The 18,503-nt window shown below is 44.2% G+C and overlaps 1 protein-coding gene across 1 annotated transcript in view; it reads right to left on the reverse strand.

Moving 5' to 3' along the window:
• Positions 1-18,503, reverse strand: part of LOC120048331 (four and a half LIM domains protein 3-like) — a 46,972-nt gene extending 28,469 nt beyond the window's left edge. The window contains exon 1 of the mRNA XM_038994223.1: positions 18,329-18,503. Within this exon, the coding sequence (XP_038850151.1) occupies positions 18,329-18,407 (79 nt within the window). The 5' untranslated portion in view covers positions 18,408-18,503. The remainder of the gene's footprint in view (positions 1-18,328) is intronic.

Here is an 18,503-nt window from a genome sequence, read left to right on the forward strand (position 1 = left end):
ACAAGTTCTAGTACCAAACCGTTTCATGTTCTAGTATCGAAAAAGTACCGAAGTTTCGGTATACCATGCAACACTAGTAGGAACAGGAAAATTACTTTAGCAGTGAGACAGGAAAAGACAGAAACCTGGCAGACAGACTGACACTCCCTAGTCAAAGGCGCCAGGTTTAGTCACTGCTCTGAGAACGTCTCCATCGATCAACTAAAAGTACATGTTTGTCACACAAGGTGTAAATTAACTAAATTTACTGCACAACCCCTGATTAGTGGGCTGCTAGCTTGCACAGCGTCACAGTCAACCACAGATGGGGACAAAAGGCATCCCACGGCACTCTACAGTAAACACCCTTCAATCTGGCTACACTGTAAAGGTTAAAAAGCTGGCACACACATACAAAACACAGGAATGTGTAAGAGCACACACATACACCATACACAAATGATCTCTGTGTCCAACAGAGAACAAGTATGACGTGGTCTGACCAATGATCCTTATCTATATGCCGACTTAAGACCGAAAGCCCTCTAACATCGTAGTCCCACTGGGCACAGACGTCAGTTGAACGTCTAGCTTGTCAACTTTTGTGAATTCAACAAAATGTCACGTCATTGGATTTAGATTATTATTTGTATTTTTTAATGGTTGAAAAGTGATTAAAAATGCCCTTACGTCGATGACTTTTTGCAAATCCAATCTCTTTTCCATGTTGATTCAACGTCATCACTTCGATTTTTGGGGGGTTGAAATGTGAAAACAACGTTGATTCAACCAGTTTTTGACCAATGGGGTGCCACTGTTTTCTTAATTCTTTTTTCAGCCATCACAAAACATTATACAGTTTCCATCTACTAGCTTCTTTGAGAAAGCTGGCGAGGGGATGAGGGCAGCCGAGGGGGGTGAAATATTTTCGGGGTGAAGTCATGGTGTTGGTGTCATTGGCCCTATGCTGTACTGCTTTCCAAGCAGTCTGGCGCTCCCCCGTTCTACTCATTGATTTAATTTATTTTGCACTTGCATTGGATGTGGTTCTGTTTGATGCTGGATGCCGAGGTCTCCTACTCCCCTTAAAATGCAACTGAATTGCTAACGTATGGCAAAAAGTAGAGAACAAACAACTAATAATGTTTGCCAGACTTTGCTCGAGAGGAATGGGTGGATGCGTTGAGAATGTACAGCTGGACAGTGTCAGTGGAGAATAGAGAGGTAATCTGGCAACCCCCATGAAGTTAGTCTGAATGGAGATGGCAACGTGCATGGATGGCTATCTAGCACCCCGGCTCTACACCTTTTGAGGAGAGCTGAACAGTGCAAAGCAGCGATTATATTCCAGCCCGCACCAATGCAGAATTAGAGCAACATTAGTATTTTTCACAACCTAAGCATAGTATTGAAACGGATTCAAGAATATTGCCTCTGTGTGGGTGTAAAAGTCCTAAACAGGAATGCAGCTGGGAAACTATAGATTTCACCCTGACCAAAGGTCCTCTAAACCTTTCAGTTCAGGGTCACGGTCAAAGTCAGTGGTCATGTGTAGGGATAGGGTTCCATCTGCAGTAAGGGTCAGCTTGGTGTTTGATGGTCAGGGCCATGGGAGTGATGTCATCATGAACAAAGACTCCAATAGATTCTGTTTCTATGGATGTCACAGTCCCCTTCAAGTGAAGACATCTCTCCCTCTCGAATGAAGACAAAGTTGTCTTGATTGACAGTAGCAAGACACTTATAAAAAAGTCTTGATCAGAGAACCAGAAAGTCTGGACATTACATTACTGAGTCTAACAGGCCTGGGAACCTCAAAGAAAATGTGCACAACAGCAGACAACATCAACAGAACCTCTATGGCATTTAAGGTCTGGGTCCCATCTGTGCTGGTAAACGTGTTAGATGTTCTGGTCTCTGCTCTGGAATGAGTTACACAGAAGAAAAATAAATAAATTGTAGTCGTTTCAACTACACAGAACAAAATATAAACAACATGTAAAGTGTTGGTCCCATGTTTTATGAGTTGAAATAAAATGTCCCAGAAATGCTCCATACGCACAAAAAGCTTATTTCTCTCAATTGTTTTCCATCCCTGTAAGGGAGCATTTATCCTTTGTCAAGATAGTCCATCCACCTGACAGGTGTGGCATATCAAGAAGCTGATTAAACAGCATGACCATTACACAGGTGCACCTTGTGCTGAGGACAATAAAAGGCCACTCTAAAATGTGCAGTTTTGTCACAACATGGCACAGATGTCTCAAGTTGAGGGAGCGTGCAATTGGCATGCCGACCGCAGGAATGTCATCCAGAGCTGTTGCCAGAGAATTGAATGTTCACTTCTCTACCATTTTTTTTTATTTTATTTCACCTTTATTTAACCAGGTAGGCTAGTTGAGAACAAGTTCTCATTTGCAACTGCGACCTGGCCAAGATAAAGCATAGCAGTGTGAACAGACAACAACACAGAGTTACACATGGAGTAAACAATAAACAAGTCAAAACATGGTAGAAAAAAAGAGAATCTATATACACTCTATATACAATGTGTGCTAAAGGCATGAGGTAGGCAATAAATCGAGTAATTACAATTTAGCAGAGATACTGGTGTGCAAAAGAGCAGAAAAGTAAATAAATAAAAGCAGTATGGGGGGTGAGGTAGGTAAATTGGGTGGGTAGTTTACAGATGGACTATGTACAGCTGCAGCGATCGGTTAGCTGCTCGGATAGCAGATTTTTAAAGTTGTTGAGGGAGATAAAAGTCTCCAACTTCAGAGATTTTTGCAATTCGTTCCAGTCGCAGGCAGCAGAGAACTGGAAGGAAAGGCGTCCAAATGAGGTTTTGGCTTTAGGGATGATCAGTGAGATACACCTGCTGGAGCGCGTGCTACGGGTGGGTGTAGCCATCGTGACCAGTGAACTGAGATAAGGCGGCACTTTACCTAGCATAGCCTTGTAGATGACCTGGAGCCAGTGGGTCTGACGACGAACATGTAGCGAGGGCCAGCCGACTAGGGCATACAGGTCGCAGTGGTGGGTCGTATAAGGTGCTTTAGTAACAAAACGGATGGCACTGTGATAAACTGCATCCAGTTTGCTGAGTAGAGTATTGGAAGCTATTTTGTAGATGACATCGCCGAAGTCGAGGATCGGTAGGATAGTCAGTTTTACTAGGGTAAGTTTGGCGGCGTGAGTGAAGGAGGCTTTGTTGCGGAATAGAAAGCCGACTCTAGATTTGATTTTGGATTGGAGATGTTTGATATGAGTCTGGAAGGAGAGTTTGCAGTCTAGCCAGACACCTAGGTACTTATAGATGTCCACATATTCTAGGTCGGAACCGTCCAGGGTGGTGATGCTAGTCGGGCGTGCGGGTGCAGGCAGCGAACGGTTGAAAAGCATGCATTTGGTTTTACTAGCGTTTAAGAGCAGTTGGAGGCCACGGAGGGAGTGTTGTATGGCATTGAAGCTCGTTTGGAGGTTAGATAGCACAGTGTCCAAGGAAGGGCCGGAAGTATACAGAATGGTGTCGTCTGCATAGAGGTGGATCAGGGAATCGCCCGCAGCAAGAGCAACATCATTGATATATACAGAGAAAAGAGTCGGCCCGAGAATTGAACCCTGTGGTACCCCCATAGAGACTGCCAGAGGACCGGACAACATGCCCTCCGATTTGACACACTGAACTCTGTCTGCAAAGTAGTTGGTGAACCAGGCAAGGCAGTCATTAGAAAAACCGAGGCTACTGAGTCTGCCGATAAGAATATGGTGATTGACAGAGTCGAAAGCCTTGGCCAGGTCGATGAAGACGGCTGCACAGTAATGTCTTTTATCGATGGCGGTTATGACATCGTTTAGTACCTTGAGCGTGGCTGAGGTGCACCCGTGACCGGCTCGGAAACCGGATTGCACAGCGGAGAAGGTACGGTGGGATTCGAGATGGTCAGTGATCTGTTTGTTGACTTGGCTTTCGAAGACCTTAGATAGGCAGGGCAGGATGGATATAGGTCTGTAACAGTTTGGGTCCAGGGTGTCTCCCCCTTTGAAGAGGGGGATGACCGCGGCAGCTTTCCAATCCTTGGGGATCTCAGATGATACGAAGGAGAGGTTGAACAGGCTGGTAATAGGGGGTGCGACAATGGCGGCGGACAGTTTCAGAAATAGGGGGTCCAGATTGTCAAGCCCAGCTGATTTGTATGGGTCCAGGTTTTCCAGCTCTTTCAGAACATCTGCTATCTGGATATGGGTAAAGGAGAAGCTGGGGAGGCTTGGGCGAGTAGCAGCGGGGGGGGCGGGGCTGTTGGCCAAGGTTGGAGTCGCCAGGAGGAAGGCATGGCCAGCCATTGAGAAATGTTTGTTGAAGTTTTCGATTATCATGGACTTATCGGTGGTGACCGTGTTACCTAGCCTCAGTGAAGTGGGCAGCTGGGAGGAGGTGCTCTTGTTTTCCATGGACTTTACAGTATCCCAGAACTTTTTGGAGTTAGAGCTACAGGATGCAAATTTCTGCTTGAAAAAGCTGGCCTTTGCTTTCCTGACTGACTGCGTGTATTGGTTCCTGACTTCCCTGAACAGTTGCATATCGCGGGGGCTCTTCGATGCTATTGCAGTTCGCCACAGGATGTTTTTGTGCTGGTCGAGGGCAGTCAGGTCTGGAGTGAACCAAGGGCTATATCTGTTCTTGGTTCTGCATTTTTTGAACGGAGCATGCTTGTCTAATATGGTGAGGAAGTAACTTTTAAAGAATGACCAGGCATCCTCAACTGACGGGAGGATGCCTACCATAAGCCACCTCCAATGTCCAATGTTGTTTTAGAGAATTTGGCAGTATGTCCAACCCGGCTTCACAACCGCAGATCATGTGTAACCACGCCAGCCCAGGACCTTCACCTGCGGGGGGGGGGGGGGGGGGGGGGGGATATTGATGTCTGTAGTAAAGCCCTTTGTGGGGAAAAACTCAATTCTGATTGGCTGGGCCTTGCTCCCCAGTGGGTCGGCCTGGCTCCCATGGCTTCGTCCCTGTCCAGTCATGTGAAATCCGTAGATTAGGGCCTAAGGAATTTATTTCAAATTGACTGATTTCCTTATATGAACTGAAACACAGGAATATCTTTGAAAATGTTGCACAATGCATTTATATTTTTGTTAAGTATAATTATTATTGGTTCCACAGCCTTTAGTTAGTTTACATTTACATTTACATTTAAGTCATTTAGCAGACGCTCTTATCCAGAGCGACTTACAAGTACATACATTCATACTTTTTTTTTTGTAACATGGTTAACATGCCAAAATAATAGTTGAACGAACATGAGACAAATTTAGCAAACACATATTATGTTGACAGAATTTTTGCCTGACTTCTCAGATTGGTGCCAAGTTTGGGCCAACTAAAAACAGTTAAATGCAGGTAACACTTTAACAGAAAAGTTGAGTCAACTAAAAAAGGCTGTTAATAATTATTATTAGTTGAAACTAGATATATTTTTTTACAGTGTATATTCAATTACCACAAACATCCTGGGCTTAATCCGCCCTTTGGTTCTGCAAGCCCTATCAAACAAACAGATTACGCTCTTTGGAGAACATTAGTCCAATGATCTCATAGATCCGACTGTATGACTAAAGGTAAACAGTTTAATCAAGTGTGTCTGATAAAATTACGTTATCTTCCGTTCTTTGTTGAATTAAAGGTAGTTGCCGCTAAATTACGTTGCCATGAGCAGCACTGCAGATAGATGCAAGACTGTTGCGGAAATGTGTTTATTTTCATATTACTGAGTCTACCTTTAATGCGCAGGGGGAAAAAAAGGGAGTGGAATTTCTCCGGCCTAGTTGCCTAACACAAACCATTACAAGCGAGAGTCAATAACATTAGTATGCACTGAACGCCAACCAAACAGTAGGGACTTGCAGCAATCTCAGAGGAATCCATGCTGTGACAGGCACACCTGTCAGTGGCCTACGAGCATTAATGGTGTTCCTCTTGGGCCATTCCTCTCGCCATCTCTCTGCATCCCTTCATTCAAGATCACTGGCAGTGGCTCTCCATTGCCCGTCCTGTTGTAAATCACCTCCGTCTACTCCTCATCAACCAGGAGCTTGTGTTCTTTTATAGCCAAGCCAAGGACACGTTCTCCGATTTATGGCTCCTGCAAGTACAAAGCATTGTGATGGGAACACCCCCCCCCCCCCCCCCCCACTCTGCCTTTGACTCTTGCACATTAGTGCCAACCTGTACCCATGCTGCTGCCAAGTAAACACTCCCCTATGTTTATGTTGGACTTGGGCAACTTGTCATATACACTTCGATTTAAGGTCCACGGAGTGACATACGCTCACACCTTTATCGGAATGTGTGAATGTGGCAGGTCGGTCTGGCCTGTCTCAGCCTGCCTGCCTCTGAGTAGAGAACTCGACTGTCTATTCAACCACGGAGATGGAGAAAGAGAGAGAGAGAGCGAGAGAGAGACTGCTACTGAAGATACCCGATAAGGAGTTACATTCTTGATGGCCCACCAGTTTCATCATGCGGAACAGGGATTTGCTTGTGTTACTTAAAGAGGGGAACACACTCACTCGCAGCTGTGCTCCAAATAAACAGCCATATGAATTTAAGAGGAGAAAATGCATATCTAATCTGTACAAGTAACAGCTTTTAACGCATTCATGCAAGACGGGTCGTCCAGGGTGAGCCAATCCATAACTTGGGTTGAGGAGTTTACGCACGTACACACTTCACCACAGCCCCTTCAGAAAAGATGAGATGTGAGTAACAACTTGTTATGGTACAGGGTTCAATATCTGCACAAAAATGTGTCCACATGCATCCAAACACACACAAATTCAAGGAAATGCGCACACACAGACTCTCCTCCGATTACGCCACATCTGTGATGATGTCACAGTCATTTGGTTTCATTTCTTGCAGATGTGGTGGGAGGCTAGGCTCATTAAGTGTTGGGAAGCAATCACGCCTAATACACCGGCCTTGGCACTTAGCTCAGCGTGTGCGCGAGTGAGTGAGTGCTGGGGCGAGGTGGGTAGCCGAACCATATAAAGACAAAGCCACTGCGGTGGTGTTGATGGCATGTTGGAACAAACAAGGATTGCAGGCAAATTGCTACGCCAGGACATCACTGTTACGTGAAAGCCTTGTGAGAATGCTGTTGTGGAAAGATGTCAGGCCCTCTAATGCTCTCTGGTTGTATCGTTAGCATTAGCGCCGGGCCTTGTTCAGGGCTGTTGAGCATCACTCTTTGGTGGGGATCATAGCAAGCCACAATGCCTCAAAGTGAAGGCCAATTAGGCCATATGCTTGGTGTGTGAGAACAACCCAAAAAAAAGGAAAAGACAAAATCCATGACACTCCAGATGAACAATGACTTCTATCACATACATTATGGGAGGTGTAAATCTAGGCGAGAATAGGATTACTGAAAGATGACAAGAGATACTACATGCTTATCACGAGAGGGTGATTTCAGGACAGTCTGTCCCACAGATGTGGTTTTTGGGCCCGCCCTTAAGTTCACAGAGTAGAAGTGTCTTGGTCTTGAAAGATGCTATATAAAACCCATGTATTATTATCATCAGAAGAAATCAAACAGAAAAAGGTTTGGGTTTATGTGGTTGATTGATGAATGGACTTCGATAAAACTTCATCCTTCTTCCTCATTGCTATTCCTTTTATTGTTATCAGACAGTAGGTTTCTGGTAGGTCACGGTCCTCGAAAATAAATGCTTTGGGAGTTGCCAAAGTAATTACAGGGGACAGCTACGGAAGGGCTGTTTAAGTTACTGTATGGCGAATATATCTGTATAACATATACACTCCCAATTCAATGGAGGACATAGAGTTGCTGAGTGAACAGCAGCAAAGAGGCCTCTTCACAATGTCTTTCCCAGTTAGTTGCAAGGCGAAATTACACACCCTACCACGCTGTATAAATTATTGGCTTTACATTCTCCCCCCCCCCCAAGTGCCTCAACCATATAGGTCTATCCTATGATTTAATCATTAGCCACATCCCAACGTAACCATTACTGTATGTATGAAATTCATAATACACATCACATTACTCGTTATCTCAAAACCGCTGCAATTTGTCCTCAAACTCGCAATGTGTGCCTTGATGGGACTTGCTTGTTGGTTCTGGAGGCATGTTTGCTTGAAAAAAAATAAAGATTTATATATGGCCTCCATTTATTGGAAAATAAGAGTGATGTTTACAACTGACAAGGCACTGTGGTGTGGCTGCCAGTGTTCTAGGGCACATTCTCGAACAGTGTTGCAAGTCTAGGCGAGGGGAATAGAAACGCATGCCAAACGCTGAAATCAACCATCAGCCTGCCTAAACCAGACTGAACACTGTCCTCACTATTGTTTCACAACAGTTCAACTTAGATGGCAGGTTAACTCGCTATAGATGTGCCATCAAAATGGTGAACCTTTTCTAACAGGATAACACTAATCACGAGGGAGGTGTTGATACTAACTAGACAGTCCGTCTTGCGTCATGACTAGGGCCATGTGTTTTTGCGAAATCATGTGATATGATTTCTTTTTGATACCTTTTTTTATTTATCAAAACTATCCTCTCCATGTCAGATGGTCCAGCATCATCCTCAGCCAATTGCTTTCATTTGTCTAATTCTTATTTTTGGATGAGGCTTAAAATACAGGATAAACAAAATTGTACTATGTCACATGATTGTTTTGTGCAGAGGGGCCTAAATATGATTTACATGCCTTTCAACAACTCAATAGCTGTACTTCTCATAGTCTTGCAGTAGACAACATCCTCCTGCTGTAGGTCTGGGCGCAGCCAGGGAACCAGTCATGGCTGACTCACAAAGCCGGATACATGACTGGGGGGGTGATGACGCGACAGGAATCACGCACCTAAAACATCTGCTTCGTCACAGGACCATGGAGCTGTCGCTGACATCATGCAGTGCCAACGCAGCTCGGAGAGTGGACAGGGCTTTCTCACAAAATGTTATTGGAATAGCCAAACTCTTACACAACATGCATTGACAAGATCGGGTAGACAGTAAGGATTACTTGATGTCATAGGAGGGACCAAAGAAACATTTATGATAGAAAGAGTGTAAGGGGTGAGGGGAGAAGTGAACAACAATATGGCCTAAATAACCTTTATACCTGAGAGAGAGAGAGACCAGAGAAGAGACAGCAGAGCAGGAAGCACCTACATCTGGCCCTTCTTTGGACACAAATCTCCAAACGAGCTTCAATGCCATACAACACTCCTTCCGTGGCCTCCAACTGCTCTTAAATGCTAGTAAAACGAAATGCATGCTCTTCAACCAATCGCTGCCCGCACCCGCCCGCCCGACTAGCATCACTACGCTGGACGGATCTGACTTAGAATATGTGGACCACTATAAATACCTAGGTGTCTGGCTAGACTGTAAACTCTCCTTCCAGAGTCATATTAAGCATCTCCAATCCAAAATTAAATCGACTTCCTATTTCGCAACAAAGCCTCCTTCACTCATGCTGCCAAACATACCCTCGTAAAACTGACTATCCTACCGATCCTCGACTTGGCGATGTCATTTTCAAAATAGCCTCCAACACGCTACTCAGCAAATTGGATGCAGTCTATCACAGTGCCATACGTTTTGTCACCAAATCCCATATACTACCCACCACTGCGACCTGTATGCTCTCGTTGGCTGGTCCTCGCTACATACTCCATCCAGGTCATCTAAAAGTCTCTGGTAGGTAAAGCGCCGCCTTATCTCAGCTCACTGGTCACCATAGCAACACCCACCCGTAGCACGTGCTGCAGCAGGTATATTTCACTGGTCATCCCCAAAGCCAACACCTCTTTGGCTGCCTTTCCTTCCAGTTCTCTGCTGCCAATGACTGGAACGAATTGCAAAAAAATATATACAAAAAAAATAAAATTCACTGAAGTTGGAGACTTATATCTCCCTCACTAACTTCAAGTATCGGCTGTCAGAGCAGCTTACCGATCGCTGCAGCTGTATACAGCCCATCTGTAAATAGCCCATCCAACCAACTACCTACCTCATCCCATATTTGTACTTGTTTTCTGCTCTTTTGCACACCAGTATTTCTACTGCACATCCTCATCTTCACATCTATCACTCCAGTGTTAATTGCTAAATTGTAATTACTTCGCCACTATGGCCTATTTATTGCCTCACCTCCTTACTTCATTTGCACACACTGTATACAGATTTTTCTATTGTGTTACTGATTGTACTTTTGTTTATCCCATGTGTAACTGTTGTTTTTGCCGCACTGCTTTGCGTCATCTTGGCCAGGTCGCAGTTGTACATGAGAACTTGTTCTCAACTGGCCTACCTGGTTAAATAAAGGTGATTTTTTTATTTATTTTTTATTTTTTAACTACGCTGCCTCCCGCAGGGGGTCAAACTCTCAGAATCGGATTTCAGCCATTTACCAACAAAATAGCCGCTGGAGGAAGCCGTGCCCCCTCACAATAACACTGCAGCACCTGGACACCCACCCCCACTCACGCAGGAAACATGAGGTCACTTCCCCCCATTCACAGACAGGCCAGACACACTCCAGCTGCCTGCCACACACCCCCATACTCAATTGAAGGGTGCTTGGTTAGTGGCTAGTCTGACTACCAGAGGAAGGCAGGAAGAAGGGGGAAATGGCAGTTGTGGTTTGAGGATATAGGATACAGAAAGAAAAGCCTGCTTTGGAGGTAATGCTTGACAGGTTCATTTCAGGATCACTTGTGTGCTCAATACCTTTATAATGTTCTATTTTCTGAAGAACTAGTGTTCAGATTGCCTGGGTAGCTTTTACATCGGTCTTAAAGTAACTGGCCATCTTAACCAATATTTCACATACCGCAATACTGATTCCCCTTAGAGTGTTTGAGAGTCAGCAAATAGACAGCAAGCAGACCGGAAAAATTAACAGGTTCCAGTAGCTTCCTCAACAGAGTTGGAGAAAGAGGGAACGAAAGGTGTGCAGTGTCAAAACTACAATTCAACATTCCAGTCTCTAAAACCTGCAAGCAATTGACTGTGGATTGTCCATCATCGATGTACTATGGGCTAGAAACTGTCAGCCCCCAAACCCACCCACTAGCAATTCTCTACACCCGCAAAAAATGTGTATGTGACTGATACATTTGATTACAAGTCATTATGGCACCACTCCAAAAACAGAGAACTGCTAACCTTCAGCAAAACACAGAGACCTCCAAATAAAGAGAAAGGGAAAAGGGGGTACCTAGTCAGTTGTCCAACTGAACGTATTCAACTGAAATGTGTCTTCCGCATTTAACCCAACCCCTCTGAATCAGAGAGGTAACGGGGTTCGGCTGCCTTAATTGACGTCTTCGGCGCCCGGGGAACAGAATGTGATCGCTTAAAATGCCATGGAGAGAAAAGGAGGAAAGAGAGGCAAACAAATACATGATATACTCCATAAGCTGGGTCAAGGCTGGAATGCCAGACACTACATAAAGGATGTTTACTTTTGGCTTTTATTGCCCTCTTGTGAAAAAAAGTAACTGTAAAACCATCAGACTGGCCTTGTTGGCACAGCAGGACACTACAGATACACAGTTCTTCATAGGAGGAAGTTGAGTTGTGGTGTACAAGTGAGAGGAAGAGCCATTTGTTTGATTTCAAAGTTGACGATAGTACATGGCTTTGAGCTGAACTACCACTGTCCATGTAGGGTCAGAAATGATTGACACCCTTGATAAAGATGGCGCAATAATGACTGTACAATATTATTTGAATCATTTATTTTATATGTAACGAAACAAAAAAAATGGGAAACTGTTTCACACAAAAAATAAATTGCTCAGAGAAAGATTTTGTTTAACAAGTATTTTTTTTAATCAAAATGATTGACACTGACATTGATTAGTGATGTGAAGTTCGCAAACAGTTCATTATTCTAATGACTTAATACGCACTCCTTCAGCTCAGTGGCTCAGGAGCTGTGCTCCGACCAACAGCTGTCTGTCATATATGCACGCAGGGAAACATTTCATGCTGCTGGCAGCATAAAGAAGAAAACAGGGGGGGATTTACTTGGCTCATCGCGCTCTAGCGACTCCTTGTGGCGGGCCGGGCGCCTGTAGACTGACTTCTAATGTCAGTTGAACGGTGTCTCCTCTGACACATTGGTGAAGCTGGCTTCGTGGTTAAGCAGGCGCATGTTAAGGAGCGCGGGTTGGGGGTCATGTTTTGGAGGACGCATGACTCGACCTTTGCCTCTCCCGAGCCCGTTGGGGAGTTGCAGTGATGAGACAAGATCGTAATTGGATATCACGAAATAGGGGAGAAAAGGTGGGTAAAATACACACAAAAAATTATATACATGTATTGAACTGATAACTGATCGCATGGTGCAAGAATTAATGCAATTCATTTATTATTGAATGTTATGGACAGATTTGAAGAACCAAAACATACAGTACACACAGCCTTTGCTCAACAAACCCGAACTCGAGAATGAATCGTTGGGGTCGTTGGGCTTTAAACAATGTCCAAGTCTCAGTGACAAACGACAGCTCCAATAAGCCCCTTATGAGGAATGACATGTGAACGAGAGGCTTGCAGAACCATGACTTTAGAGTTGTCAGTTCATTGTTCACTGGTAAGGGGTCCTGCGTGTTCTGGACATTACTGACTCTAATGAACAAAATGAGTTGAAAGAGGTGTTCTTTTGACTGAAGGAGTCGAAAAGATCCGAGTCAGTAAAAAGAGCCGAACTTCCCATCACTACTAAAGATTCCTATAAATAAATGAGTCAAAAGTTTAGTATTTGGTCCCATATTCCTAGCACGCAATGACTACATCAAGCTTGTGACTACAAACTTGTAGGATGCATTTGCAGTTTGTTTTGTTTGTTTGTTCAGATTATTTTGTGCCCAAGAGATATTAAATGGTAAATAATGTAGTGTGTCATTTTGGAGTTACATAGGTCGGGCCCTATAAAAATCTGTCAAATATTATGCCCCGATTCAGTTAGTTCCCCCCCCCCCCTGTTTTCCCCTGCTTTTTGCTCTCAGAATCACACCTTTGTAATAGAAAACAACAAAATTGGGTGTTCTAAGTCCACAACAATGCTTAAACCACATCAGGGGACCACTTGAGGTCTGGAAAAAATCTAAGACAATTTAATTTTTTGGGTGTAGTTGTAACGGATGTGAAATGGCTAGCTAGTTAGCGGGTACGCGCTAGTAGCGTTTCAATCAGTTACGTCACTTGCTCTGAAACCTAGAAGTAGTGTTGCGCCTTGCTCTGCAAGGGCCGCGGCTTTTGTGGAGCGATGGGTAACGACGCTTCGTGGGTGACTGTTGTTGATGTGTGCAGAGGGTCCCTGGTTCGCGCCCGTGTCGGGGCGAGGGGACGGTTTAAAGTTATACTGTTACATTGATGCTGTTGACCCGGATCACTGGTTGCTGCGGAAAAGGAGGAGGTTGAAAGGGGGGTGAGTGTAACGGATGTGAAATGGCTAGCTAGTTAGCGGGTACGCGCTAGTAGCGTTTCAATCAGTTACGTCACTTGCTCTGAAACCTAGAAGTAGTGTTGCGCCTTGCTCTGCAAGGGCCGCGGCTTTTGTGGAGCGATGGGTAACGACGCTTCGTGGGTGACTGTTGTTGATGTGTGCAGAGGGTCCCTGGTTCGCGCCCGGGTCGGGGCGAGGGGACGGTTTAAAGTTATACTGTTACATAGTTACCCTTTAAATATAACTGTGCACCATCCTGAAATCATTTGGTTAGCAATGTTTCTGTAATGCTCATGTGATTGCAGATTTTACAAAACAAATGGCCACTGGATTGATACAAACAATCAGGTAGGCATAGGCTACTTTGTAGTTAACATTTAATTGAGAAGGTTTTTGGGAACCTTTCCATCTACCAGAAGAGGTTGTCTTACATTATTAGCATCATCGCTAACAGCAACACAAAGTGGTAGACAAATGCGCAAATTAGGACAGGGGGATTCCTGTGCCGTTGCCTCTTCAGAAAGCTTATGGGAAAATAGGATTCACTGATGCATTTTGTTCATGTCTTATGACCTTTGGCATATTACTGCATTTAGTTGATTTCCTATGCTCAATAAAATGTTTTAATATTGTGGAATTCCGTTTTAATGTCTGGATTCTGTGATTCCGTGCGCGTTCTCCGCAACACTGATTTTATAGGACCCTAGAGAGGGTCAAAGATCATACCCCGTAGACATGCTAACCTCCCCTGTTATTGTTAATGTGAGAGGTTAGCATGTCTTGGGGATTTGATCTTTGACTTTCATAAGTGACAATGTGATGCCACAGTAAAATTAAGAGCATCGATGTCGAAAGTAATCTAATTCTCGTCGAATCTAATTTTATAAATCAAATGTAATTTAGCATAGATCAAAGACAAGGATTAGTATTATTTATATCCATGTTTATGAAACAAGCTTTGTATTTGAGCTAATAAATGAAGGTTTTTGCATAAGATTAACAATGGTAAGACACTCATTTCCATCCTTGTTTATGAATCAATAGCTTATTTAAAATAATTGATGAGATCTTTTATAAGACATACACTACAATACCAAAAGTATGTGGACACATGCTTGTCGAACATCTCATTCCAAAATCATGGGCATTAATATTGAGCTGATGCCCCCTTTGCTGCTATTATAGCCTCCACTCTTCTAGGAAGGCTTTCCACTAGATGTTGGAACATTGCTGCAGGGACTTTCCTCCATTCAGCCACAAGCGCATTAGTAAGGTTGGGCGATTAGGCCTGGCTCGCAGTCTGCGTTCCAATTCATCCCAAAGGTGTTTGATGGGGTTTAGGTCAGGGCTCTGTGCAGGCCAGTATTTGTATTTGCAGGCCAGTCAAGTTCTTCAACACCGATCTCGACAAACCATTTCTGTATTGACCTCGCTTTGTGAACGGAGGCATGGTCATGCTGAACCAGGAAAGGGCCTTCCCCAAAGTGTTGTCACACAGTTGGAAGCACAGAATTGTCTAGAATGTCATTGTATGCTGTAGCATTAAGAACTTTGGAACTAAGCAGTCAAGCTCGAACCATGAAAAACAGCCCCAGACCATTATTCCTCCTTCACCAAACTTTACATGTGGCACTATGCATTCGGGCAGGTAGTGTTCTTCTGGCAGATCGTGAAGTGTGATTCATCACTCCAAAGAACACGTTTCCATAGCTTCAGAGTCCAATGGCAGCAAGCTTTACACCACTAGCAGACCCTTGGCATTGCGCATGGTGATCTTAGGCTTGTGTGTGGCTGTTTGGCGATGGAAACCCATTTCATGATGCTCCCAACTAACAGTTCTTGTGCTGACGTTGCGTCCAGAGGCAGTTTGGAACTTGGTAGTGAGTGCTGCAAACGCGCTTCAGCACTCTGTGGTCCCATTCTGTGAGCTTGTGTGGCCTACCACTTCGCGGCTGAGCCATTGTTGCTCCTAGACGTTTCCACTTCACAATAACAGCACTTAATGTTGACCGGGGCAGCTCTAGCAGGGCAGAAATTTGACGAACTGACTCGTTGGAAAGGAGGCATCCTATGACAGCACCACGTTGAAAGTCAATGAGCTCTTCAGTAAGGCCATTCTACTGCCAATGTTTGTCCATGGAGATTACATGGCTGTGTGCTCGATTTTATACTCCGGTCAGCAACGGGTGTGGCTGAAATAGCCACTAATTTGAAGGGGTGTACACATACTTTAGTATATATAGTGTAATTGGAATGGTGCCGATTTATAAATTAGCTTGAGCATCTGTTATATTGTACCAACACACCCAGAAGAGAGGCTCTGTCAAAGAACACTGTAGTTTGTCAGACCTCTGACACCTTAGTGAGAGAGGTTAAGGGTGCGTTCCTCAGCTAAGGCGAGGTGACGCAACAACCAATGTGGGAACTCTGCCGGTTCGCGCTCGGTTCATAGCCAAAAAAAGTATACCTTAGGGGCCAACCTAAATGGTGCCGCCGACAGAAGAAGAGTCACCGCCTGCGTCGGCGAAAGGGCAGTGAATTGAGCAGCGCTGTAGCTGGTCTCCATCGCCTAGCTCCCGCAGCAATGCTGCTAAATGAACAATGTTTGGAGGGAAAAAGGCCGGGCACTGAGAGTTAAACTAATTTTTGCCATCTACATGGGAGATGTGAATTGCAGGCTATTACCACTGCCATGTCTGCACTTAGGTAGAATCCACATTAGCCTAGCCATTAGCCAAACAAAGAAAAACATATTTCAAAGTTGATACATGTGCATCCAGGTATACTTATGTGGGTGAGTCAACTTATTTTAATGACATTATTTAATACATGTTATTAACAAAGTGTGCGCCACTTGAAGTAGAAATTGAAAATACAATTATTACATGAAACAAACTACAGGAAATGGGTTAACTGCTAAAAAACTGCAGTAATGGTTGCTTTGGTTGTCAACAGCCTTGTGTCTATTGTAGTCTTTTAGGTGTAGGAAACCAGGGATCTCTATAGTTGTCCCAGGTGAAGCAGGAGGCAGGCAGCATGCAAGGGAGAACCAACTGCGCTGGCGCTTTACCTAGTCGGTCTGGAACTCACAGTAAGCCTGGTAACACAGCTATTTTAAGGGTATGATTTATCTTCCAGTGACCACATCTTCCCTTTCTCGCCCAATGTAACACGTGTGAAACGGCAACAGATGAGACAGAAACATGACTAGGGTTGCAAAATTCCCAGGTTTTCCTGCTTATTCCATACTGATTCCCAAAGTGTTCTAACCAAGAACTGCTCAGCCTTGGGGACTGACCACCGAATCAACGAGGGGGGAACTGCTCAGCTAGCAACCTCCATCAGTGCCAGGATGCCCCAGGCATGCCAGTCCTGATGACAGCCTTGAGGTACGACATGTAGCACGAAAGCCAGGGAAAAACAGAGGGAATAGTGGTGGTAAGTATTCCATGGCTCCGTCTCAAATGGCACCCTATTCCCTACATAGTGCACTACATTGGACCAGAGCCATATGGGCCCTATGGGTTGCATATTTTGTAGGGAATCAGAGGAGGTTGGTGGCACGTTAATTGGGGAGGACAGGCTTGTGGTAAGGGCTGGAACAGAATCAGTTGAATGGGATCAAACATGGTTTCCATGTGTTTGATGCCATTCCATGTGTTCCTTTCCACCCATTATTATGAGCCGTCCTCCCCTCAGCAGCCTCCACTGTAGGGAATAGGGCTCCATTTGGAATGCAACCCATCTGTGGGCACTGGACAGGCCAGCACTCCGTGACAAGAATAGTCCCCTTTTCCCTGCAATCGTTCCCTCTCTTCTCCACTCATGGCTCCCTCGGTCTTCAGTCCCAGTTATCACTGTGTGTAATTACTGAAGGTGCTAAGTGGCAAGAATGTTCATATTCCCTCAGTGCAACTGGAGCATGTTCAGGGACACTAAAAAGTCTAGAGAACCTCCAATTATCTCAGCACTTCTATACCCTTGTATAGAAGACATGGTTAAATACTGAGTTAGTAGACATAATAACAATGTGTAGACATATTAAATATCTATCCAACCACAACAGAGACTTGGAGAAATCCACGAATGAAGTGATATAGCCTACTAGGTCACCTTTCCTACTATACTTATAAGGACAAAATTGGAGTGGTTTAGGTGGGATCTATTGACCATTTGTTGCTTTAGAAATGTGGAAAGTAGAAACGTCATATGGAAATTGACATATCATTAGGCACAAGATCCCATTCTGAGGCTCTGACGTGCTTGACGTGAGACAACAAAAGCGTACATGCTGTAATGGAATTACTTTATAACTCCCGTTGTTGCATTGTCCAGTAGAAAGCTTTAGTTTACAAGTATAGTCTAGTCTCAATTTCCAGTTGTTCTCAGGTTACTTAGTCTCATTAGTATAATATGGACAAAACTGCTGCAAAGTAGGTTATTTTCTAAATTGTCGGATGTTCCTTTCCTCCTGTCCTGACATGCATTATGCATTGCTGTATCTATCCTTCATTCATTCAGAATCCGGGAGCACTGCTGAACTTCTTTTCTGCCTCACATTGCAAATGAAAAGTTCAAATTAAACGCATTTACTTCAATAAATGCATATTATGCCTACATTACTGACATCACGCTAAAATGCGCAATGAATGGGACTCAAAATAGCACAATAGAATGATTAAAAAGAAAGTGGTTTTCATCAGTAAATCCATGTGCAAAGAATAAGAAACGTGTGTGTAGGCCTACTCTAGAGTTTACGTAGGTCTACCTAAGAACAGTGGAGATATGATGGCGAAAAGTTTGCAATTCACTATTCTAGGTAGAGTGGGTGATCCCGCTTACCCGACGTTATATCTGCTGTTGAATGCACCTTTGCGACTTGACAATCGAAGCCCACCTCTCGCGCTGTGTCACCAGACATTCAAACGATGAGAATTTCTGCCGGTCGCTACTCCAGTGGCAGATTATTATACTGTACAATTTTTCCCGTTCCTTTTTCACTGCAGTCTACTCAGAC

This window comes from Salvelinus namaycush, chromosome 5 (genome assembly GCF_016432855.1).
Source record: "Salvelinus namaycush isolate Seneca chromosome 5, SaNama_1.0, whole genome shotgun sequence".
Taxonomy (NCBI): domain Eukaryota; kingdom Metazoa; phylum Chordata; class Actinopteri; order Salmoniformes; family Salmonidae; genus Salvelinus; species Salvelinus namaycush.